This window comes from Aotus nancymaae, unplaced genomic scaffold (assembly GCF_030222135.1).
Source record: "Aotus nancymaae isolate 86718 unplaced genomic scaffold, 86718_ANA_hifiasm-v0.15.2.pri h1tg000044l, whole genome shotgun sequence".
NCBI lineage: Eukaryota > Metazoa > Chordata > Mammalia > Primates > Aotidae > Aotus > Aotus nancymaae.
Window position 1 is genome coordinate 871,504 of NW_026988458.1, and position 24,076 is coordinate 895,579.

Here is a 24,076-nt window from a genome sequence, read left to right on the forward strand (position 1 = left end):
ACCAGAAAAACGGGCAGTGACCAGGGACCCGAAGCACAGCAGCCTTGCTCTCCAGCGCAGGCGTCCACACCCTGGCTCACCGACGCCACAGGCGTCCACGCGGGCGGCCAGGGTGGGAACGCAGGTGGATACCAGGTTAGAATGCGGGCCTCAGCCAAGAATGCCTAGGCAAGGCCTGGAGGACCGGGACCCCAGGCCACACAGACCACCCAACCCAGGAGACAGCGCCTGCAAGAGAAAGGGAGCCCTGGGAAGGGAGGAAGGGAAGGGGAGCCCGGGGGAGGGAGAGAGGGAAGGGGAGCCCCGGGGGAGGGAGAGAGGGAAGGGGAGCCCCGGGGAAAGAGGAAAGGAAGGGGAGCCCCGGGGAGGGAAGGAAGGGAAGGGGAGCCCTGGGGAGGGAAGGAAGGGGAGCCCCGGGGAGGAAGGGAGGGAAGGGGAGCCCCGGGGAGGGAGGGAGGGAGGGAAGGGGAGCCCCGGGGAGGGAGGGAGGGAAGGGGAGCCCCGGGGAGGGAGGGAGGGAGGGAAGGGGAGCCCCGGGGAGGGAGGGAGGGAGGGAAGGGGAGCCCCAGGGAGGGAGGGAAGGAAGGGGAGCCCCAGGGAGGAAGGGAGGGAAGGGGAGCCCCGGGGAGGGAGGGAGGGAGGGAAGAGGAGCCCCGGGGAGGGAGGGAGGGAGGGAAGGGGAGCCCCGGGGAGGGAGGGAGGGAGGGAAGGGGAGCCCCGGGGAGGGAGGGAGGGAGGGAAGGGGAGCCCCGGGGAGGGAGGGAGGGAAGGGGAGCCCCGGGGAGGAAGGGAGGGAAGGGGAGCCCCGGGGAGGGAGGGAGGGAAGGGGAGCCCCGGGGGAGGGAGAGAGGGAAGGGGAGCCCCGGGGAAAGAGGAAAGGAAGGGGAGCCCCGGGGAGGGAAGGAAGGGGAGACCCAGGAATGGAGAGAGGAAGGGAAGGGGAGCCCCAGGGAGGGAGGGAGGGAAGGGGAGCCCCGGGGAGGGAGGGAGGGAAGGGGAGCCCGGGGGAGGGAGAGAGGGAAGGGGAGCCCCGGGGAAAGAGGAAAGGAAGGGGAGCCCCGGGGAGGGAAGGAAGGGGAGACCCAGGAATGGAGAGAGGAAGGGAAGGGGAGCCCCAGGGAGGGAGGGAGGGAAGGGGAACCCCGGGGAGGGAGGGAGGGAGGGAAGGGGAGCCCCGGGGAGGGAGGGAGGGAGGGAAGGGGAGCCCCAGGGAGGGAGGGAAGGAAGGGGAGCCCCAGGGAGGAAGGGAGGGAAGGGGAGCCCCGGGGAGGGAGGGAGGGAGGGAAGGGGAGCCCCGGGGAGGGAAGGAAGGGGAGCCCCAGGAATGGAGAGAGGAAGGGAAGGGGAGCCCCGGGGAGGGAGGGAGGGAAGGGGAGCCCCGGGGAGGGAAGGGGAGCCCCGGGGAGGGAGAGGAAAGGAAGGAAGGGGACCCCTGGGAAACAGCCCCGTTAGGACAAGGCCCGGCGCTCACCGGGACGCAGGGGGCCGCGCCCACCCGCCCGGCCAGAGCATCACCGTCCCGCGCGCGGCCTGGGCAGGGCTCTGCGGCGCCGGGAGCTGAGGGGCGGAGAGGCACGCCGTCTCTCGCCTCGGACTGCAGCGCCCGAGGGCTTCCCTTCATCCTTTGCCAGGCGGGACCGGGGCCGTGAGGCCGGGAAGGAGCGGCCGCCGCCCAGCTGACAGGCGCCCCCGCCCAGACGCCGACGCAGCCCCCTTTAAGAGGCGGGGCGTGGGCGTGTCCCGTCGGCCGCGGGGCGGTGCAGGGCATGTCGGGAGATGGAGTTCTGTGCACCGACTCGTCGCCCTCCTCTTCCAAGAGCACCTCCCGGCCGGCGTGGGGCCTGGGAGCCTCAGGCCGGCATCGGTCACCGCAGGCGCGAGCCACGGCCCTCACAGAGGGCGGGACGAGCAGGGGCGACAGGGGGATGGCGGCGCCGAACAGGCGGAGCGCTGGGGCAGGGGCGGTGCGAGAGCTCCCGTCGGCCCCCGGGCGGCGCTGAGCATGCCGGGAGTGGGAGTCCCCGCGGCCGGCTCCCGCCAGCGTCCCGGAGCCCCGGCCACTGCCGTCTTGGGACTAGGGCGGAGCGACCGCCGCGCCTGCGCAGAAGGCCGGGGCCGGCGCGAGGCGGTCGGCGCGAGGGAGATGGTAGGTTCCCTGGCGTTGGCTCTGCCGGTCGGGGTCGGGGTCGGGGTCGGGCGCCGAGGTCGGCGCTGGCGGCGCACTGGATCGGTGGGGCCGAGCGCGGCGAGCTGTGTGGGGCGTCCCGGGCAGGGCTGAGGGAGGAGTGCGCCGGGGGCCTGCGAGCCGGAGCGGCGGCGTGGGAGGCGCGGGACCGTGGTTTGACGGGAGCCGCGGAGCGGCGAGGGACGACTGAGCGTGAGTGGAGAGCGGGGGCCGTGGGGAGCCGTGGGGCGGCGGGGTCGGGGCCGGGGCCTGGGGGAGCCGTGGGGCGGCGGGGTCGCGGCCGGGGCCTGGGGGAGCCGTGGGGCGGCGGGGTCGGGGCCGGGGCCTGGGGGAGCCGTGGGGCGGCGGGGTCGGGGCCGGGGCCTGGGGGAGCCGTGGGGCGGCGGGGCCGGGGCCGTGGGGAGCTGGGGGCCGGAGCCGGGGCCTGGGGGAGCCGTGGGGCGGCGGGGCCAGGGGGAGCCGTGAGGCGGCGGGGCCGGGGCCGGGGGGAGCCTTGGGCCGGGGCCGCCCAGGTCGGCTCGAAAACGGGAGTGGACGCACGCGAGGGCTCGGCTGCTCCTGCGGGCGTCCGTGCAGGCGACCGAAACAGCGCAGGGAAGGCATCCGCGAGCAGCACGGATTGGCGGGGCCGCCCTGCGGCCTGGAGGGAAGGAGAGGCGGCGGGCTCCGGCCGGGGGCTGTCGCCGTGCGTCTGTGCGGCTGATAGTTCTGCGGCCCGGGAGGGAGGCCGCCGGGGGCGCACCTCGGCTGCTCTGCAGTGTGGTGGGAACCGTGGTGATGGCTGGGACTCAGCACACAGCGCCGCAGAGGCCAGCAGCGTGCCGCCGGCGGTGCCGCGTGCCGGGCCAGGCGTGACTTTGGCGCGGCGGAAGGAGCTGATGGCCCAGCAGGGGAGACGGGCACCGGATACACAACTGTTTTAAAGGGCCAAGGCACGGGTTCCAGGAACCCGTAGCATGCGGGCGGGGGAGGGGTGTCAGATGCTGAGGATGTGAGTTGAACTCTGGAGAATTTCTCTGCAAATTAGCTAGAGAAAAAGTGAGTGCCGGGGCAGCCGTGCGCGGCTCCAGGCAGAAGAAACGGTACGCACAGACGATGCATTGGTGGCAGGCGATGGCGTCGTCTAGAAGCTGAAAGATTGCCCTGGCTAAAGCACAGAGAGCCGGGAAGGGGACACGGTGACGAGTAGAGGGGGTGGAGGGTGAGGACAGAGTGTCAGGATAAGAGAAGAGCCGCACAGGAGACTGAGAAGGGCTGGTAGGAGAAACCAGGAGGCTAGAATGTGTCGAAATCAAGAGGTTGGGGTTTAGAGGAGAAGGGAGCCATCAGCAGTGCTGAACGGAAGAGCGTTTGCGAAGATCCCACTGACTGCAGCAGCCGGGCTTGTGTGACCCTCAGGGGTCACTGCGGAGGCAGGGCTGCAGCGAGGTGGCATGAGTTAGGGTGCACACCTGGGCAGGTAGAGGTAGTTCGCTCCACCTTTTAGGAGGAAAGGGGCAGAGTGGACAGGAACTTAGCTTGGGGAAAAGTTGAAGACGCTCAGAATGCGGGAGAGGAGCGTCTGTGAGCATAGATCAGCTCCTCCACTGCTGCGGAGCGGGGTGAATTTCACTCCCTCTCCTCAAGTGTGCTCTACACCAGAACAGCGTCAAAGTGATCCATAAGCTTATGTAGTTTATTTGATCAAAATGATTGGCCTGCCAGCCCCTTGTAAGTTGACGCAAGGACATTCTAAGAGTAATTTCTTTCCATTTGACCAGTGGGTATCCTTGATGCCAGATTATATGAGTAGTTTTACACAAAGTCACAGTTAAAATGTTTAAGACTTTTTATAGCTTAGAGATTTTATTTGCTGTCTCCGCTGGATTGTCTGGATTTTTATTTCAAGAATTGTGTACATTTTAACAGAATAAAATAGTGAAACCTAGAAAATACCCCCCTACATACACACTTGAAAAGCTGGCCTTAATAATTGAATTTGCCTGACATGGTAAGCCTCGGTGAAGGTAGTCAGCTTGAAGGGCGGCCCTGGTTCCACAGTGGATCGACCTTCGTTAGTTTGACCTGGGTTCAGTCCTATCTGGGTACACTCAAAGCTTCCTGCCAACGTCTGGGCCTTTGTTAATTTGACCTGAGTTTAGTCTTGTCTCAGGGCACTCGGGGCTTCTTTCTTTCCCTGTAGTTTGTTAGTTGATGAGCCTTTTTGTTTCCTAAGAAGCTTTATGCCAGTTTCCTTCTTTAGAAGAGGCCACTTGGCTCTCTTAGTCACTTTTGGACATGAAGCACGTAGTCTTTAGACTTAGCTACTCATCATTGCTTTAATTGCTGTTATTTTATGGAGAAACCTGTAAGGGGTGACATCAAATGATTGCAGCTTTGTTGACTGGCCAGAGACTTGTTAATGGGCTAAGCCTAGACCTCAGAGCTGCTCTTGCTCATTCTGAGCCAGTGCCTTGGCACCACCGTGCGGTTCAGGGTTTGATGGCGTATCTTGTGACATCAGGCAGTTTGAGTAGATTGCAGGGGGATCTTCGTGTTTCTCGATACCTTTCGGTTCCCTCTGTAGCTAACAGTAATGATCCAAAACCACTTTGAATCCCTGTGCTCCTGCATCTGTTCTACTAGAGTTCTAGGAAATTAGGCTGCTGGTGTAACAATGTTGTCACATATTAGAGGAGGCTTCAAGGGGTGATCGGCAGGAGCTCAGGATCATACACTGTCATGTCTTCCAGCTGTCCACATTCCAGATCTCTTGATGTGGAGCCATCAGTTGTATAATGCTGGTTGAATAATTCAGTCACCCAAGAGGATATTTCTCTGCTGAATAGTCTGGGAGGGTCTAATGAGTACAATGTTGACATTTTTTTTAGGTGAAATTCATGTGACATAAAATTATTTTAAAGAGTACAATTAAATGGTGTTTGGTATGTTCACAAACTTGTGGAACCACCACCTCCATCTAGTCTTAAGACATTTTTGTTGCCCCAAAAGAAAGCCCTGCACCCGTCAGCAGTCACTCGCAACTCCTCCCTTGTCCCAGCCCCTGGCTACCACTCACCTTTCTCTCTCTGTGGATTTGCCCATTCTGAATATTTCATCTAAGTGGAATTGTACACTGTGTGGCTTCTTCTGCCTGGCTTCTTTCACTCAGCATCGTGCTTTTGAGCTTCATCCATGTGGCATGTATCAATACTTCATTCCTTTTTATGGCCAAATTCTGTTCCGTTACATGGATATACTAAATTTTGTTGTGTAACATGGCAGAATTTTTAAATCTAGCAATGATGGCCGCTTCCATAATGAGGATGTCATGGCTGTTCTTAGTGGTGGACCATTTTGGGGGTTGCACTTGTGTCTTTATCGTAAACTTTTTACGGTAGCTCTTGGCTTTGCTTGAGAAGGCTGTCAGCTTCATAAAAAGACACTAGCTCTATCTTTTATCAGCTTACTGTCAGAGAATATGGGATCTGAATTAATTTAGCTAAATTCGATCTTACCAGAGAATACAACCTTGAATTCTTTGTTTAGTTCTTTTCAAAAGCTCAATTTCAGGAAATAATATAGAGAATATATATCCATTTATTCCTCTAGAATGTAGGTCAGGGTCAGCAAACTACAGCCCACAAGTTAGCTGTCTGTTTTTGTAAGTTGAGTTTTATTGGAACACTATGGCTGTCTGCTTTTGCAACATACCATGTGGCCCACAAGCCCGAGATGGCTGCTGTCTGGAACATTATGAGAGAAAGGTGGCTGAGTGAAGGTTTCTGATCTTCTTCATCAGTTCTTAACCTGACTTCTACCTTCTCCTACCTTCTGAGGACTTTCCAGATAGACCTAAGCCATCTGTGAACCCCCTGAAACTTTATGCAAAGCTGCCTGTGCGTGTGAGGTTCATATATGTTTTCCTGGAGGGCAGAACGATGACTCCTCACATTCCAAAAGGGATCCAAGACTCCCAAATGCTCAACACTCATCGTTCTGAGTAGCCGAAATGTTAATTCCCTGGACTCCCCTGAATTAGCAGTTCTCAAAGTGTTTCGTCTCAGGAGTCTTACATTGTTTTGGGGTTTGTTTTTTATTTTCTTTTAGGTTCAGGGGTACATGTGCAGGTTAGTTGTAAAGGTCAGTAGCGTGTCATGGGGGTTGGTTTACAGATGATACCGTCAGCCAGGTAAGAAGCACAGTACCCAGTGGGTGGTTTTCTGATCCTCTCCCTCCTGCCACCCTCAAGCAGGCCCCAGTGTCTGTTCCTTCTTTGTGTCTACATATGCTCAGTGTTTAATTCCCACTTACAAGTGAGAACATGTGGCATTTGATTTTCTCTTCCTGCATCAGTCCACTTAGGAAAATAGCCTCCAGCTCCATCCATGTTGCTGCAGAGGACATGATCTTGGTCCTTTTTGTGGCTGCGTAGTATGCCATGGTGTATGCGAACCACATTTCCTGTATGTTTCTAAGAATGATTGGAGCCCCAGTCTTTGGAACGTTGAACCCCAGTCATTCTTAAATGAGAGCCACTGTTTATGTGGGTAATAGTCATCAATATTTACCATATTAGAAATTAAAATAGAAAGTATTGAAATATTTCTCTATTTAATTAGCAATAATAAACCCATTATTTTTTGCAAATATCTTAATTTTGGCTCGATAAAAGATAGGCTCTCAAATCTCGTGTTCAGCCCTGTGATAATCACAAGCCATACAGCCTGTGGAAGCCTCTGCTGTGCACTTGGTGAGAATGAGAGTGAGCAAGGCCGGTGACAGCTTAGAACACTAACACTCAGGAAGGTAGTTCTGTGGAACTCCTGAGAGGCCTGAGGACCCCAGGGTCCCAGGTGCACGCGGGCGAGTGTCTATCTGGACAGCATTATCTTAATGTTTCTGCAGAATTGTCCTCTGGTATTTTGGCACCATGCTTTTTGATTGCCTGTCTCAAAAAAAAAAATTCCAGAAGCTGGCTCTGCTGTACACGGTTGGCGTTCTGGCGAGGAATTGGTATACACGAGGGAGCGTTGGACTTTGTGAGGCGCCACGGGAGACGTTTCCCTCAGGTTTTAGGCCAGAAGGGTCTGTACCACTTCTGAGCTGCTGCTAAGGTTTTAGGTCCTATGAAAACGGGTTTTCCTAACTAGTCATGTTTTCTTTGCTGTGGCACTGGGGAAGCTTGGAGCCTGATTTCCAGCTCTGACGTGTGACAGGCATGTCCCTGTACTAACAGCACCCCTGGCCTCCTGGTACGCCTTGTCTCCAATCTCACGTTTTCTCATCCATACCTTCTATATATTTCTGTAAGTTATGTTAGGATTCATTCCATGTGTTTTTATAAGTTGTCTCATTTTTATTTGAACAAGATTGAGTATAAATTCCTTATAAAAATTTGAGTAAAAAATGACCCCCTTATTGTGGAAAGCATTTTTGTAAAACGTTAGTATCCAGTAGATTCTAGGGTCTGTTTGGATTTAGAGAAGTTAGTAAATCACTTTCTTTTCCAGTGTTGTTTTCGTTAAGTTACTTTATTTGTTTATTATTATTATTTTTTGAGACAGAGTCTTGCTCTGTCGCCCAGGCTGGAGGGCAGTGGCAGGATCTCAGCTCGCTGCAATCTCCGCCTCCCAGATTCAAGCGATTCTCCTGCCTCAGCCTCCCAAGTAGCTGGGACTACAGGTGCACGCCACCACGCCCTGCTAATTTTTGTATTTTTAGTAGAGATGGGGTTTTACCATGTTGGCCAGGCTGGTCTTGAACTTCTTACCTCAAGTGATCTGCCTTGGCCTCCAAGTGCTGGGATTACATCATCAAGTTACTTTAGATAACTGGAAACTCAGCCCTCCTATATCTGGAAGTGTCGAGATGTTACTTTGTTTCATTATACACTATATATAGTACAGCTGCTGGGCAGTTTTGTTATTTATTGCCTGCCCAGAGCCTCTGTCCTGTGTTTCATTTTATTTCTGTCTGGTATACAGAGACATTCTTGTTATTAGTATTTGTTTCCATTTAATCATAACAGGCTTTTTTATGCCTGCTTGTGAAACGTTTATAAATTACTTTTAACACTCTCCTTAGTTATTGGTGTACGTTTTCATCAGTGTGATTCTGCTGATTTTAAACTGGGGAAAACTTAACGTCTCCAAACTGCACAGCCTCTTCCCGGTCATTAGAGCCTGAACTTACTTGAAGCCAAAGAAGACCCTGCAGCGAGGGCCCCCAGTGATGCTGTGAAGTCCTTGCCCTGTTTCATCAGAGGGTTAGATGTGCATGACAGAGGGAGGCGTACGGAGATTTTTAGAAAAGCAATAGTCATACTTCATGCAGAGTGACTGGGTCGAGGTCAGAATGTGTTTTGTGTGAAATGTTCATTCTCATGATTTTGAAGCTTAGACTGCCTGTTGGTTACTGTGTAGGTGCTGTAGTTTCAGTTTTCAGAAGGCTGCAGTCGTTTTAACTGACGAAGAGCAAAGTTTATGTTGTGTGATTCTGCCCAGTTAAGTGCAGGCGTTAGGCTGGAGGCTGGGACAGACCCTGACAGCTTCACTGGCTTTCCTACTTCTTTTGCATCCCAAAGCATAAGCTTAAATCGTCTCAGAGGGACAAGGTCCGCCAGTTTATGGCATGCACTCAGGCTGGTGAGAGAACTGCTATCTACTGCTTAACACAGAATGAGTGGAGACTAGACGAGGCCACGGACAGCTTCTTCCAAAACCCAGACTCGTTCCACAGGGAGTCCACGCGGAACACTGTGGACAAGAAGAAGCTGGAGCAGCTGTATGGCAGGTACAAAGGTAAGAGGGGTCGGCCGCAAAGCTGGACGGATGCCCGCCTCCATCAGTGGCCTGCGCACTGCGTGTCCAGGGCTCTGGTGCCGGCGGCAGGAGGTCTCTAGGCCGCTCTTGCTTCTCCTCCTGGCGCTCAGCTACAGAATCCACTTTCTCCCATTTAAATGGGGCTGGGACTGTGATTGGCGGGGGGAGGGGAGGGCGAGAAGAGGGGAGTCAGTGATGGATCAGGACCAGGCCCATGCCCACTTGTTCTGTGTGGTGAGTCTGAGGTCGCACAGCCTGTCAGGGAAAAGCCACTGCTGGGAGGCTTGGTGTCAGCATGATCGAGTCTGTTAATACGGTATTGTTTTCAAGCGCTTCTATTTAGGCTGAAATATTGATGGTGAGAAGGTTAAGAACACCACCAAATCACGAAGATGATCCTGGAGCAAGGGTAAACCTCAGTGTTCTCCTTGCCTGGGTAGTGGCATGTCAGCACTGAAATAGCTTCTTCCATGGTTAGAGAGGCTTTGGGAAAAGCTCTCGGCAAAGAAACCTTGTGTTGCAGATTGTGAACAGTCGTGATTTTTATTGACATCAGTGCTTAGATCAAAGCTTCTTGTGAAAATGCAGCTGTGCCTTGAACTCTAGACTGCCTTGATGAGCATATGCAGATCCAGGTCCCTCTGCAGCCTTCACATTTCACATCCGGTGCAGAGGCAGAGGCAGCAGGCTAAGAGCTGACTTATTTAGCTCTTTCTTTCTAGCAGTTTTTAAGACTAAGTTTTCCAAAACGTGAAAACCAAACCAAACCTTGACCCTCATTTGAACAGGTATTAGCTCAAATATAGAATCATTCCCTTGGCTTTAAGTTCTTGTTTATTTATTATTTTCATTTTTTGCTTTTTTTTTTTTTTTTTGAGACAGAGTCTTGCTCTGTTGCTTAGGCTGGAGTGCAGTGGCACCATCTCAGCTCACTGCAACCTCCGCCTCCCGGGTTCAAGTGATTCTTCTGCCTCAGCCTCCCGAGTAGCTAGCACTACAGGTGCACGCCACCACGCTGGGCTAATTTTTTCTATTTTTATTTAGAGACAGGGTTTCACCATATTGGCCAGGCTGCTATCAAACTCCTGATGACGTGATCCGCCCGCCTTGGCCTCCCAAAGTGCTGAGATTACAGGCGTGAGCCCCTGTGCCCGGCCAAATACTGTGTGTGCGCTTTACTCTTTCTATTTAGATCTGAAAAATGGATTGAAAATTGCCTTTAAAAAATCTTGGCTCCGAAACTTAGTCAGTGGTAAAACAAACAAATCAGATTTGTACTTATTATAGTTCCCAAAAAACTAAAATCGTTTTTAATTAAGCTTTAGTCTGTTTTAAGAATTTTTGGCTAAGAATTTTGTAAGTCATATGCTATGCAAATTTTTTTTAAGTTATTTAAATATATACAGCTCCCTTTGGAAAAATACTTGCGTATAAGTGGAAAATTGTACCTTTAGTTATTGAAGCTTCGTCCCTTCGTTGTTATCATGCAGTTATAGTCAGTTAAAGTAGAGACATGGTGTCATCGTTTTAGACCCTAAAAATAAACATAGTTCTAAGACTGTTGACAAATATAACAGTTATTATATTAACATACAAATGAGTACTTGCAAAATTACTTGAAATATTGAACATTGTTGTAATGAAATTTACTGAGATGGTTTATTAGGTCAGAGCTTTGTAGATCAGTATTTCTATTCCTGAAATGTAATGTAAGGAGGTGGAATTGAATAAGGTAATAAGTGGGGGTTTTTTTTAATAGAACCTCTGTCCCATAAACTATGGGTGAGGTTGTTTTCTCCTGATAGAAGAGAATAGAGTTAGGAGGATGTTTATGGTTTCCTTCATTTAGTCACCAGTTTTTCTTTGGTAACTGTATATATGTAGTAATATATTACTTAAAATGACCAAAGTTAAATTTCGTATGAAGGGGAAGAAAAGTCTCTCATACCTAATCTTTATTTGAGCAAAGAAGCTACAGGTTCTCTGTGTCACCTTTTACTTTTGACATATGCATTATGATATGTTATGATATACATAATCTATCTGACATTACTAGCTTTAGTGAAGTCTTGCTGGGATGCTTTTAATATATGTTACTGTTTGATTTTCTGATAAACAAATGCTAAGTTCTTTAATTTTATTTTTAAACTAGAAATAGGGGGTGGGGAGCCTGAATTTCTAAGCTATTAAATGTGGATGCATAAGCTAAATGATTCTGAAAAATAGTTATTGTCCAGCACCATTAGAACTAGCAAATGAAATCATTTAAGAAGAAAAACATCAATCATTCATTTACTTTGGCAGAGTTGTGATAACTCTGAGGTATTACAAACACTTTATCAATTCACTATTTTTGTAGCAGTTTGCCTTTGGGTGAGCTAAATTTCTATAAACTTAAATTTTTATTTCACTTTAAGGAAATTAAATTTTTCTTAGTCATCAGATCTTCTCAAAAAAAAAGTCAATGATTTTTTTCCCCCTCAAATCCAGAAACCTAGATTTTAAAAATAGGACAGTTTTCTGGCTACATTATTTGTTGCTCACTATTTCTTTCCTCTGCAGCCTGTTGATTGATGTATTGGAAACACACTTGCTAGAAGTAGGTAGTATAATAGAATGATAGGATTCAAACCTCCTATTTTAGAATTACTTTTCAAAAAAGTATAACTTTCTTTTCCCCTGATGTTAACTACAGACCCACAAGATGAAAACAAAATTGGAATAGATGGGATCCAACAGTTTTGTGATGATCTGAGCCTAGATCCTGCCAGTATCAGTGTGTTGGTCATAGCGTGGAAGTTCAGGGCAGCAACTCAGTGTGAATTTAGCAGGAAGGAATTTCTAGATGGCATGACAGAACTTGGGTAAGTAAATTATTCTTAGCTTAAATTTTTTCAGAACTGAAAATACTTTCAACATTAATTATTTTCCAGCAACTTGTAAAAATTAATTTCATATCTGTTCATTTTATTCGTGTATCTTAAAAATTTCTTGTGTGTCTGCACTATTAAGCCATTGCTTTCCTTTTAATTTTCAGTGTAAAGCTTTATTTCATTTCATAGTTTAATTTTTTTATATTCCTTTTGTAACTCATTTTCTTCTTTTTGAGTTTTTTCTTTCCAATTTTGAATTGGCAGTAAATACCAGGTTCAGTTCATTCATGTTATTTCATAATACTGTATACTAAATGTAGAATTTCTTATGTTGCTATGTTAAAAATTAATTAAGATGTCATTTCGGTTTTTGCTTGTAATATTTTTCTGTTCTACTTACGGGATTGGGATAAAGCCTTCATTAATAACTTGAAGATGTTTCTCACTTATCAGATAAGTTACAAAAGTAAATGAAAGGGCCTAATGTAACTGTCTTTTCATCATTAAGCTTAATGAACTACAGTCATACGCTACATAATGACATTTCAGTCAGTAGTGGACCACTTACATGACGGTGGTCCTGTAAGGTTGAGATGGGGCTGAAAAATTCCTACATCACAGTCTTATAATGTATTACCTGTGTGTGGTGACGCTGGTACAGACAAACCTACTACACTGCCAGTCGTATAGGAGCATAGCACATCCAGTTTTGTGCATATATAATACTCGATAATTCAAATGATTACGTTACTAGTTTATGTATTTACTGTACTATACTTTTTATTGTTATTTTAGAGTGTATTCCTTCTACTTGTTTGCTTTTTTTGTTTGTTTGTTTTTTTTAATTGAGATGGAGTCTCACTCTGTCTCCAGGCTGGAATGCAGTGAGGCGATCTTGGCTCACTGTAACCTCTGTCCCCTGGGTTCAAGTGATTCTCCTGCCTCAGCCTCCGGAGCAGCTGGGATTACTGGTACCTGCCACCATGCCCAACTAATTTTGGTATTTTTAGTAGAGACGGGTTTCACCAAGCTGGTCTTGAACTCCTGACCTCAGATGATCTACCCACCTCAGCCTTCCAAAGTGCTGGGATTATAGGCGTGAGCCACCTCGCCCAACCTAATTCAACATTTTTTTTTTTTTTTTTTTTTTTTTTTGCAGGATATGTGGCGGAAGCTACTGCTACTTGGCTGTGTCGGTTTTTTTCTCCATTTTTTTCTTTTTTTCCCCTAAGTTAACTGTCAAACAGCCTCAGGCAGGTCCTTTAGGAGGTATCCAGAAGGGGGCATTGTTATCATAGGAGGTGGCAGTTCCATGCCTGTTACTGCCCCAAGGACCTTCTAGTGCATGCCTGTCCAACCTGCAGCCCAGAACAGCTCTGAATGTAGCCCAGCACAAACTTGTAAACTTTCTTAAAACATTATGAGATTTTTTGTGATTTTTTTTTTTAAAGCTCATCCGCTTTTGCTAGTGTTAGTGTATTCTATGTGTGGACCAAGACAATTCTTCCAGTGCGGCCCAGGGAAGCTAAAAGATTGGACATCCCTGTTCTAGTAGGACAAGATGTGGAGACAGAAGACAGTGATTTTGATCCTGACCCTGTGTAGGCCTAGGCTAACGTGTGTGTTTGTGTCTTGGTTTTTAACAAAAGAGTTAAAAACATATTTTAGTAGAAAAAAGTATATAGAATAAGAATATAAAGAAGAAAATATTTTTGTACAGCTGTACAATGTGTTTATATTTTAAGCTAAGTGTCAAGAGTTAAAAAGTTTTTAAAAATTTTAAAGTTTATAAAGTTACAGTAAGCTAACATTTATTGTTGAAGAAAGAAAAATATTTTTAATAAATGTAATAGTCTAGTGTATAGTGTTTGTAAAAGCTATCATAGTGTACAGTAGTGCCCTAGACTTTCACATTCACTCACCACTCAGAACAACTTCCAGGCCTGCAAGCTCCATTCATGGGAAGTGTTCTATACAGGAGTACAATTATTATCATCTCTGCTGTATTTTAATGTACTTCTCTATGTTCAGATATGTTTATGTTTGTGTTAATACACTCTAGGATGTTCACACAACAATGAAACTGCCTAACAACATGTGTCTCAGAACGTATCCCTGTTGTTAAACAACAAAGTGTGTTTCATGAGATGGTGTAAAAGCCACCATATTTGACGGGCTGATATTTCTCATATTCTGATTTCGGCGTTGATAACTTAGAATAGCATATTTTTAGCTGCTGAAGAGAGCTTGAAACCTTATAGTAAACTTATTCTTAAAGCATATACTTACAGCAGCCGAGGGAAAAGAAAAAATAGAGAACTTGTTTCCTGTCCTAAACTGATGAATCTGTTCTATTTATAGCCTTGTCTGTTTAGATGATAAACTATTTCTAATATAGATGCTTCTCATCTTGACAAACCCATCTTAAGTTTAAAAATATAAGTTGGCTGGGCGCAGTGGCTCATGCCTGTAATCCCAGCACTTTGGGAGGCCGAAGAGGGTGGATCACGAGGTCAGGAGTTCAAGAGGAGCTTGGCCAAGATGGTGAAACCCCGTCTCTACTAAAAATACAAAAATTAGCTGGGCACGGTAGCAGGCGCCTGTAATCCCAGCTCCTTGGGAGGCTGAGGTGGGAGAATCGCTTGAACCCTGGGGAGCGGAGGTTGAAGTGAGCCACTGCACTCCAGCCTGGGCAACAGAGTGAGACTCCATCTCAAAAAAAAAAAAAAAATCATAAGTTAAAAATGCATTTAATACCCCATAATCTTATAAAGTCAAAATAAATCTTTTTTTTTTATTTTTTGAGATGGGATTTCTCTCCTAGTCACTCAGCCTGGAGTGCAGTGGCGCAGTCTTGGCTCACTGCAGTCTTGACCACCCAGGCCCAAGCAGTCCTCCCACCTTAGTTTCCCAAGTAGCTGGGACCACAGTTGGGTGCTGCCATGCCCAGCTAAGTTTTTAAAAAATTTTTGTAGAGACAGGGTTTCGCTGTGTTGCCCATTATGGCCTTGAACTCCTGGGCTCAAGTGATCTTCCTGCCTCGGCCTCCTAATGCTCTGGGATTATAGGCATGAGCCACTGCACTTAGCCAGAAAAGTCTTAAACATTGTAAGTCAGGCACTGTCTGTAATATCTTACAAAATTCTCTGTGGGTGCATAAAACCAAACAAGCAAAAGATATCATGACCATGGTATGACAGCATATTTATTCATGTTCGTTGCACTTAGGAGAGTCTAGGTGAATTACCAGTAGTTTTAGAATGGAAAATACCTGTTAAGCATTCTGTTGGTGGTACGATACATTATCCCATCTATTAAAATCTCTCTGAAATGGGAAATTTTGGAAATAAATGCTGCTTAGGGAAATACCGACATTTCTTAGTCATTATCTAAAAATATACAAAGAAATTTTTTAAATTCCTATTACCCTGTTATCTGTTATAACTTAACATATTTTAAAGATTTCGGGTGTGTGAGTCTTTCCCAGAATAGCCGAGGTGATTTGTGCCTCTTATCTCGAGTATGTAGAATGTGATCTTAGGTTACAAGTTTATGACGGATAAATACTGCTGTCCACATCTCATGGGGCTGTTAAGAAGGAAAACATTTTGTCAGTACTAAAGCTTTATACTAAACTATAATGTAGAGATTAAAAATCTCAGTGCTTTTAAAACTATTTGCTCTTAGTCTAAATAGTGCTAAGCTTTAAAAAATACTTGAGCTTTTGTGTCTCTATTTTTTATCTTTTTCACACTTTGTCATGGCTATTAACTCTCTTGACTGAGGTTAGTAGAATACCTGCTTTTAACAGCTAATCCTGTATCATTTCATTAGAGGCCTAGGGATTCTTAAGTAAACTGAGTAAAATCTCTGAGCATTGTGTTTGGAGATGGTGAACCAGGTAAAAGATCTGTGTCAAGGCATTAAGGAGCTAACACGACAGTGAAGAGCCGTGAAACGGAAGTCTCCAGAGGTGAGCCCCGCAGCTGGGGCTGCTTTTCCGCAGAAAAGCAGTTCTTTCGACAGCCCCTTTTGATAGCCTCTTAGGTACAGGGACAACAGCTGAAAACTGAGGTCTGCCAGGTCTTCAAGGTTGGAATACTCAAGCCTGGGGTCTGAAGACCTGTACTTCAAGAGTCAGGGTGAACTGGAAGACCTCGTGGGAACTCCTAGCTCAAGTCATCTAGAGAGACTAGAAAATATGTCACTAAAATTGGATTAAGGTAATTCCACGTTGCTAGTGCTCACAGGTACCTGGCAGAGGCAAATAAAAATGGTATTTGGAAAAATATCTTATCCTGCATTATTTCTAATACAATGTTCAGGACAAAACCGGAATACACAGTCCTGTGAGGAAGCAGGATTACATGAAAAGAGCCAACAGAAGAACAGGCCATGGAAATGGGCCTCGGGGGCTCCGGGAAGAGAAGGTTTCTGTAGACTTCAAAGCAACTTTGTCATTCGTTCAGCAGATACGTCACTGAAAAACTGCCAAAGAACTAGACATATAAAAATCACATAGCAGGACTAAAAACAAAAGTGGCAAACCATCTTGAAACAGATGAACGAAGGAGGAGGATTCTGCTACCTGATTTCAAGTCTCTGAGGCTGTAACAATCAGAACAGTGAGTAGAATAGAGAATCCAGAATAGACTCACACCTTTGTGGTCAGTGTTTGCTTTTTGCAAAGATGTCAAGACATTTCAGATGAGGAAAAGGGAGTCTTTTCAACCAGTAGTGTTGAACCAACTGGACAAGCGTGGAAAAATTAGCCTCAGTCTGTACTTCATATACGTAAAAACCAAGGCAGATCGGAGAGCTGGACAAGAAAGTTAAAACTTCTTAAGTTTTCAGAAAAAACAAAGGGGAAGATCTTTTTGACCTTGGGTTAAACACTTTCATAGAGAAGATGCTAAAAGATCATAAAGGAAAAAACTGATCGATTTCATCAAAGTTAAAAATTTTTGCTTGTCAAAAGATACCATTTAAATGAAAAAGGCACAATAATAGGAGAAAATATTTGCTATTAAATGTGTAATTATTAGAATACATGATTTCTATATAATTTCTGAATAATAAAGGGGGGAATTGCGGTGGTTCGCGCCCCTTTAATCCCAGCACTTTGGGAGTCGAAGGTGGGCAGATAACGAGGTCAAGAGATCAAGACCATCCTGGCCAACATGGTAAAACCCTGACTCTACTAAAAATACAAAAATTAGCTGGGCATGGTGGTGCACACCTGTAGTCCCAGTTACTTCGGAGGCTGAGGCAGGAGACTGGCTTGAACCCAGGAGGCGGAGGTTGCAATGAGTCGAGGTGGTACCACTGCACTCCAGCCTGGCAACAGAGTGAAACTCTTGTCTCAAAAACGAAAAAAACCAAAATTTAAAATTAAATCCAAAGAAATGCAAGGAAAATGGACTTAGGCAGGACAAATAGCAAGCACATAATAAAATGGAGTATTTAAGCCCAGTGTGTCAGTAATTACGTAATTAAATGTAAGTGAATAAAATGCCAAATGGATTTTTATTTTTATTATTTATTTTTGAGACGGAGTTTCGCTCTTGTCACACAGGCTGGAGTGCAGTGGCACGATCGATGTCGCCTCACCACGACCGCCATCTCCCAGGTTCAAGTGATTCTCCCGCCTCAGCCTCCCAAGTAGCTGGGATTACAGGCACCCACCACCACACTGTCTAATTTTGGTTTTGTTTTTTGAGATGAAGTTTTCACTCTTGTCGCCCAGGCTGGAGTGCAATGGCACAGTCTTGGCTCACTGCAACCTCTGCCTTCTGGGTTCAACAAATTCTCCTGCCTCAGCCTCCCGAGTAACTAGGATTACAGGTGCCCACCACCACATGTGGCTGTTTTTTGTATTTTTAGTAGAGATAGGGTTTCACCATGTTGGCCAGGCCAGTCTCAAACTCCTGACCTCAGATGATCCACCCACCTCAGCCTCCCAAAATGCTGGGATTACAGGCGGGAGCTACCATGCCTGACCCACATGGATTTTTAAATATCAACTGTCCATATTGTTTGAAATAGATACAACTAAAACAGCTTTGAGGCGTACAACAACTACAGATAAGGAGGCATATAGCAACTCCACCGATAACTTCATAATAATAAAGGGTTTATCTCACCAGAAAGGCAGTTGCACTTATTTCTTTTGTATTTATTGAATAGTCCCAAAGTATTGAAAGCAAAAATAAGCAACTACAAAGAAAGATACAAATCCATGATCAAAGTGAGAAATTTTCACACACATCTTAGTAACTGATACAATGAGTACATGAAAAATTAATGAGTAAATAGAAGATTTGGACAGCACAACAGATGGCCTAGGAGAACATTTAGACCGTTGCCTTCGATGTTCGGGACTACGTATTCCTTTCAAAAGACAACAGAACGGAGAGATGCCATGGTCGTGAAGGTGGTTTTCCCAGGCTAGGCTTATCCATGGTACTCCAGATGTGCTGACACCTTTGATTTTCCCAAATGTAGGAAACTGGACTACGTAATTTGTGGTAGTGGGGGACTACGTTCATGTTCTGTCCTGGTGTTAAAAAAAAAAAAACTTGATAAAAGACAGAACATTAATAAAAATTGATGATAACTGGGCTATTAAGTAAATTGCAACAATTCACAGAGGTTTGTAATGTTACAGGGTGTGTTTTCTGATTACAGTACAGTTAAACTAGGAATATAACAAAAATATAACTAGGTAGGCTATGTGTGGATGTTGCAATCCTGTATAGCCCTTGGGTTGAGAAAGAAGTTACGATGAAATTTAGAAAATATCTTGCGTGATGAAAATACTATGTATGTATAGAATTCAGCTTATTAAATGTATATTTTAGAAAGAAGGAAAGGCTGAAAATCAGTGAGCAAAGGCTTCCATCTCAAGAAATAGAAAAAGAATATAGAAGGAAAGAATTAATGTTTTTAAAGAAGCATTAATTTAGCAAGAAGAATAATTGAATAGAAAAGAAGTCATTAGGGAGGATCAGTAAAGCAGAAGCTTGTTATTTGAAAAGACTTGTAAATGTGGTAAATCACAAGTAACATACATAGATGAAAAGGGGACAGGATGATAGGCAGGTGCCAGAAGCATCAAAACAAAGAGTCTGTTATAAAGAGCTTTATGCCAGTACATTTGACAGCCTATGTGAAATAAGGTCTTTTAAAAATACAACTTACTAAAACTGACACATGAAGAAATAGAAAATCTTAATAGTTCTGTAACTCTTAAGAATTTGAGCCTGTGATTTAAAATTTCCTCAAAGAGACAACTCCTGTTTGGGATGACTTAATTGGCATATCCTACCAAACTCCTAATGAAAGGAAAATCTCCAATTTTAAGCATCATCTTCCAGAAAACAGTAAAGGAAGAAAGATTCTGCAATTTGTTTTAAGGCCAGCACAAACTGCATGACAAAACCGAGGAAGAACGTTTGAGAATGGAAAATGATAGGCCACTCTCAGGTGTAAGAATCAGAAGATACATAAAATGATCATAAGATGCAAAAATTCTAAACACGGTATCAGAAAACTGACTAGTCAGTAGCAAAAAACCCAGGATGATAAGCCCAGGATGATACATCAAGACAAAGTTGGTTATATACAGGAATGCAAGATCTGCTTAATGTTCCAAAGTCAGTCAGTGTAATTAATTTACCACGTTAACAACAGAAAAAAAAGGATTGTAAGATGGGTTTGATCAAATTCAGCATTTCTTCATTTAAAAAACAAAACAAAAGAGGAAACTAAGAATAAAAGGGGCAGTTCTTAATCTGACCAAAAAGAAAAAAATTCATATGGCAAACACACTTAACTGGAATTGTAAGCCACTTTCCCTTTGAGACAGGGAAAAAAGCTGAATGACTGTTTCTTTTCAGTATTAGACAGGAAATCATAGCTAGTCCAATCTGTGGATAAAATATTAGGATCAATAGTGATGTTAGCCAAACCACAGGATCCAAGTTCTGCAAATAAAGACCTGTTATTTTCAGGACGCCAAGTGCAACAGTCAGCAAAACGGTAAATTTTAAAATACATGTCATTTTTAGTATCTTCAGAAATACAAAATGCCTAGAATAAATCAGATTAAAAATGTGTGATACTCCCATAGAGAAGAAAATAACTCATCAAGAGACAGGAAAGAAGACCTGAATAGATGGAGAAATATACTTCATTGATAGGTTGGAACACAGTATTTCAACCTTAGGGTTTTTTTTAGATGGAGCCTCGCTCTGTCGCCAGGCTGGCGTGGAGTGCAGTGGAGCAATCTCAGTTTACTGCAACCTCTGCCTCCCAGGTTCAAGTGATTCTCCTGCCTCGGCCTTCTGAGTAGTTGGGACTACAGGCATGTGCCACCATGCCCAGCTAATTTTTGTATTTTTAGTAGAGACAGGGTTTCACCATGTTGGCCAGGATGGTCTCAATCTCTCAACCTCATGATTTGCCCACTTTGGTCTCCCAAAGTGCTGGGATTACAGGCGTGAGCTACCACTCCTGGCCCATCCTTAGGTTTTTATACCGAATGTGATCTCAATTTAAAAATCCGAAAGATAGTGGATTTATGTATGTGTAATTTGACAAGCTGATTTAAAATTTATGTGAAAATGCGCAGTCAAAAAACAATTCTTGAAGAAAAAGAACAAGATGGGAAGATTTGCTCGACCAGATAATTAGAACTTTTAAAGTTACAATAATTAAGACTACATGGCATCAAGTGCCAGATCAGATAAACAGACCAGTGACCAGTGTGGCAGCGTGGAGGGCTCAGAAAGAGTCCATGAACGGTAGGGACATCGGGTTCATGATAGAGCTAGCCTTAAGTGCAGAAAGACATTTCTTCAATAAATGATACTGGGAGAATTAGTATTTTGGAGAAAAAAATCCTGATTTCTACCACATACCATATGTAAAGATCAGTTTCAGATAGATTGTAGATCTCAGTGTGAAAGGCAAAAGCAAAAAGTCTCTAGAAAATAGCATAGGAAAATATCTTTATGACTATCCAATAGGATAATTTTTAAAACATCAACAAAAATAAATCGCTGTAAAAAATACTGACACAGCGTATTATACTAAAAATAAGAACTTCTGGTTAAGAAGCATCATAAGGGTCATAGAAAGGCAATCCATGTTCTGTGTGAGAGTTCTTCAGAAATACCTGACAAAGGCTTGTATCTTTAATGTATAAAGAATTCCTATAAAACAATAAGAAAAAGACGTTGAAAAACAAGCAAAAGATTTGACAAATACCTCACAAAAGAGGATGCACAAGGCCCGGCGAAAGTATAAGGTGCTTAATCTCATTCACTGGGGAGATGCAGAGGAAACCTTGTGAAATGGAACCCCGTAACAAGCGACCCTCTAGAGTGCTAAGCTAAGACACTACAGCAACTGTTCGTGAAAATGCGTGCAGCGGGAGCTCTAGTGTGCTGTGTGACACCAGTTACTAGATGGAAGTTGCACAGACCGTGACCCAGCTGTCCACTCTGGAATGTGTGCCCGATGTGGTGCATTCACAGGTATGCTGAGATACGGGTACAGAAATGTTGACACCGTTACTCCAAACCAGGAAACTAGAAACAGAATGTTCACCAACAGTCGCATTTATGAACCCTAAAGTATGGATGTAACAAGAATTCTATATGGCAAAGGAAATGAGCAGCTGGAGCTGTGAGTACCCACAGGAACGAACCTCTCAGACGTCGCAAAGGCAGAAACAGCCAGACGTGAGATGGTGCATGCTGTGAGTTCCTGTTCACAACCAACCAGAGGCATGGTGGAGGACTGCTCCGTTAGATGGGGGCGGCAAAGAGGGCCTGACCCAGAAGTGTGATTGTCTTTGCCTCCCTGGAGGGAAGAGGAGGCTGAAATGGGAAAGAGCCCTCAGCTGCCACCCCCAGTTTTTTTAAGAGGATCATACTCTTGGGAGGCTGAGGCGGGTGGATCACGAGGTCAAGAGATCGAGACCATCCTGGTCAACATGGTGAAACCCTGTGTCTACTAATACAAAAAATTAGCTGGGCACGGTGGCGCGTGCCTGTAATCCCAGCTACTCAGGAGGCTGAGGCAGGAGAATTGCCTGAACCCGGGAGGCAGAGGTTGCGGTGAGCCGAGATCACGCCATTGCACTCCAGCCTGGGTAACGAGCGAAACTCCGTCTCAAAAAAAAAAAAAAAAAAAGAGGGTCATACTCTGTCGTGCCAACTGGGGTACTGTGGGTTGGTTGCTGGGACTTTAGGCACATGCCACCATGCCTGGTTAGTTTTTATTTTTTGTGGAGACTGGTCTCCCTCTGTTGCCCAGACTGGTCTCAAATTCCTGGCCTCAAATGATCTTCCCTCCTCCACCTCTGAAAGCACTGGGATTACAGGAATGAGCCGCAGCACCTGGCCCCCGCTGCCACCCTTGACGTGGATGGTGACTGCTCACGCTCACCTGCAGTGCAGTCACGTGTCGCTTAGAGACGGGGACACGTTCTGAGAAGTGCATCATTAGGAAGTTTCATTGTGCACACATCACAGAGTGAACCTACACAAACTGAGGTGGTACAGCACACTACACACCATGGTACAGCCTGTGCTCCTAGGCTGTGAACTGTCCTCCATACTGTAGGCAGCTGTGACACAACGGTAAGTCTTTGTGTATCTCAGCACACCTAAAGGTGGAAATGGTAACGCATTGGGCTAGGCATTGCAATGGCTCTAACACCCCGACGTGGCGGGAATCTAAGTCCCATTATAATTTTATGGGACCGCTGTCACGTACGCGCTGCTGACCGGAATGTCACTGTGCAGCACAGGACTGGCTGAGCCGTACATTCGTGCTGCTCTGTGGATGTCTTTACAGACTTTTCTGGCTGCTCTAGGGCTTTCTCCCAGTGTGCTCTCCTTACCTCTGCTCTACTGCGGTAAGCGGATCAGTGTTGCTTTTAGTCTCCTCTTTACCGTGCAGTCAAAATTCAAGAGACTTTGTTTTACTCTTGTTTTCTGCCTTAAAGGCTGTTGACTGTTTTTAAAGGTTGTTGACTTTTTGATGGAAAATCCAATTTTAAAACAATATAGAGCTGTTTTACAATACCTGGATATTTTAAATCTAACCTGCTGTAATGAAGAGATACCTAAATAAGGTAGCTTAAGATTTATATGAGTTTATTTTTCACTTGTATGACCGGACAGAGATAGCAGTGGCCCAGGCTGGCAGGATGACTCCATTCTGCAAGTCACTGAGAAATGGGATCTTTCCATCTTTCTGTTACCTCGTCCCGTGCCATCTTGTCATTGCAGGGCAGGGGCCTCTCTCCATGGTCACAGCTACGGTGTTAGACCATGCCCTTGTCCCAGTTCTCAAGAAGAGGGCAAAAGATGTTGGTTCTGGGTTTTTCTTTTAATAATTTTACTGAGATTAATTCACATACCGTATTTTCCCTCATTTAAAGTCTACAACTCAGTAGTTTTAGTATATTCCCAGAGTGAGCGGCCGCCACCAGTATCTGTCTTAGAGCATTTTGAATTCCTTTTAGCAAGGGAGACATTGCCGCCTTAACCTTCTCTTACCTCATCACTTAGAACAGAGCCCTCAGGCCACGCCTGGGAAGGGAAGGTGGAGAATTCGGTCTCCTGCTGGAGCCACGTGCCTGGCCACAGTTCCTGCACGCTGGGGAAGGGGAGAGTCGACTGGGGAGGCATGTCCGCCGCAGGACACAAACCACTGTTTGTCATCGCAGGTGCGACAGCACGGAGAAGCTAAAGGCTCTTCTGCCAAGACTGGAGCAGGAGCTGAAAGACACAGCCAGATTTAAAGACTTTTATCAGTTCACCTTTACCTTCGCTAAGAACCCGGGGCAGAAGGGTTTAGGTGAGTGTGAAATCCAAATACGTAAAATGCTAGATCGCAGTGAGATTGTCGGCGGACTTGAGCACGTGATTTCTGTATAGCCTACTGTAATGATTTTGGGTTTTGGTTTGATTTTTTTGAGATGGGTCTCTCTCTGTCACCTAGGCTGGAGTGCAGTGGCACAGTCACAGCAGCCTCCATCTCCTGGGCTCAAGCAGTCCTCCCGTCTCAGCCTTCTGAGTAGCTGGGACTACAGGCATCCACCACCACATCTGGCTGCTTTTCATTTTTGTTTTTTAATTTTTAGTAAAGACAAGGTCTTGCTCTGTTGCCAATGCTGGTCTCGAACTCCTGAGCTCAGG

The 24,076-nt window shown here is 46.0% G+C and overlaps 2 protein-coding genes across 3 annotated transcripts in view; one reads left to right on the forward strand and one right to left on the reverse strand.

Moving 5' to 3' along the window:
• Nucleotides 1–1,486, reverse strand: part of TMCO3 (transmembrane and coiled-coil domains 3) — a 62,450-nt gene extending 60,964 nt beyond the window's left edge. The window contains exon 1 of the mRNA XM_064361824.1: nt 1,472–1,486. The gene's annotated coding sequence lies outside the window, so the exon portion shown is untranslated. The remainder of the gene's footprint in view (nt 1–1,471) is intronic.
• Nucleotides 1,487–2,108: 622 nt separating this feature from the next.
• The window catches only part of DCUN1D2 (defective in cullin neddylation 1 domain containing 2), a 32,932-nt gene continuing 10,964 nt past the window's right edge, over nt 2,109–24,076 (forward strand). Inside the window, exons 1-4 of one of the 2 annotated variants that reach the window (XM_064361825.1) lie at nt 2,109–2,146; nt 8,751–8,967; nt 11,684–11,852; nt 23,605–23,735. In XM_064361825.1, the coding sequence (XP_064217895.1) occupies nt 2,144–2,146; nt 8,751–8,967; nt 11,684–11,852; nt 23,605–23,735 (520 nt within the window). In that variant the 5' untranslated portion in view covers nt 2,109–2,143. Of the gene's footprint in view, nt 2,147–2,358; nt 2,378–8,750; nt 8,968–11,683; nt 11,853–23,604; nt 23,736–24,076 lie in introns of those variants that run through there. The other variant, XM_064361827.1, reaches the window with a different exon arrangement.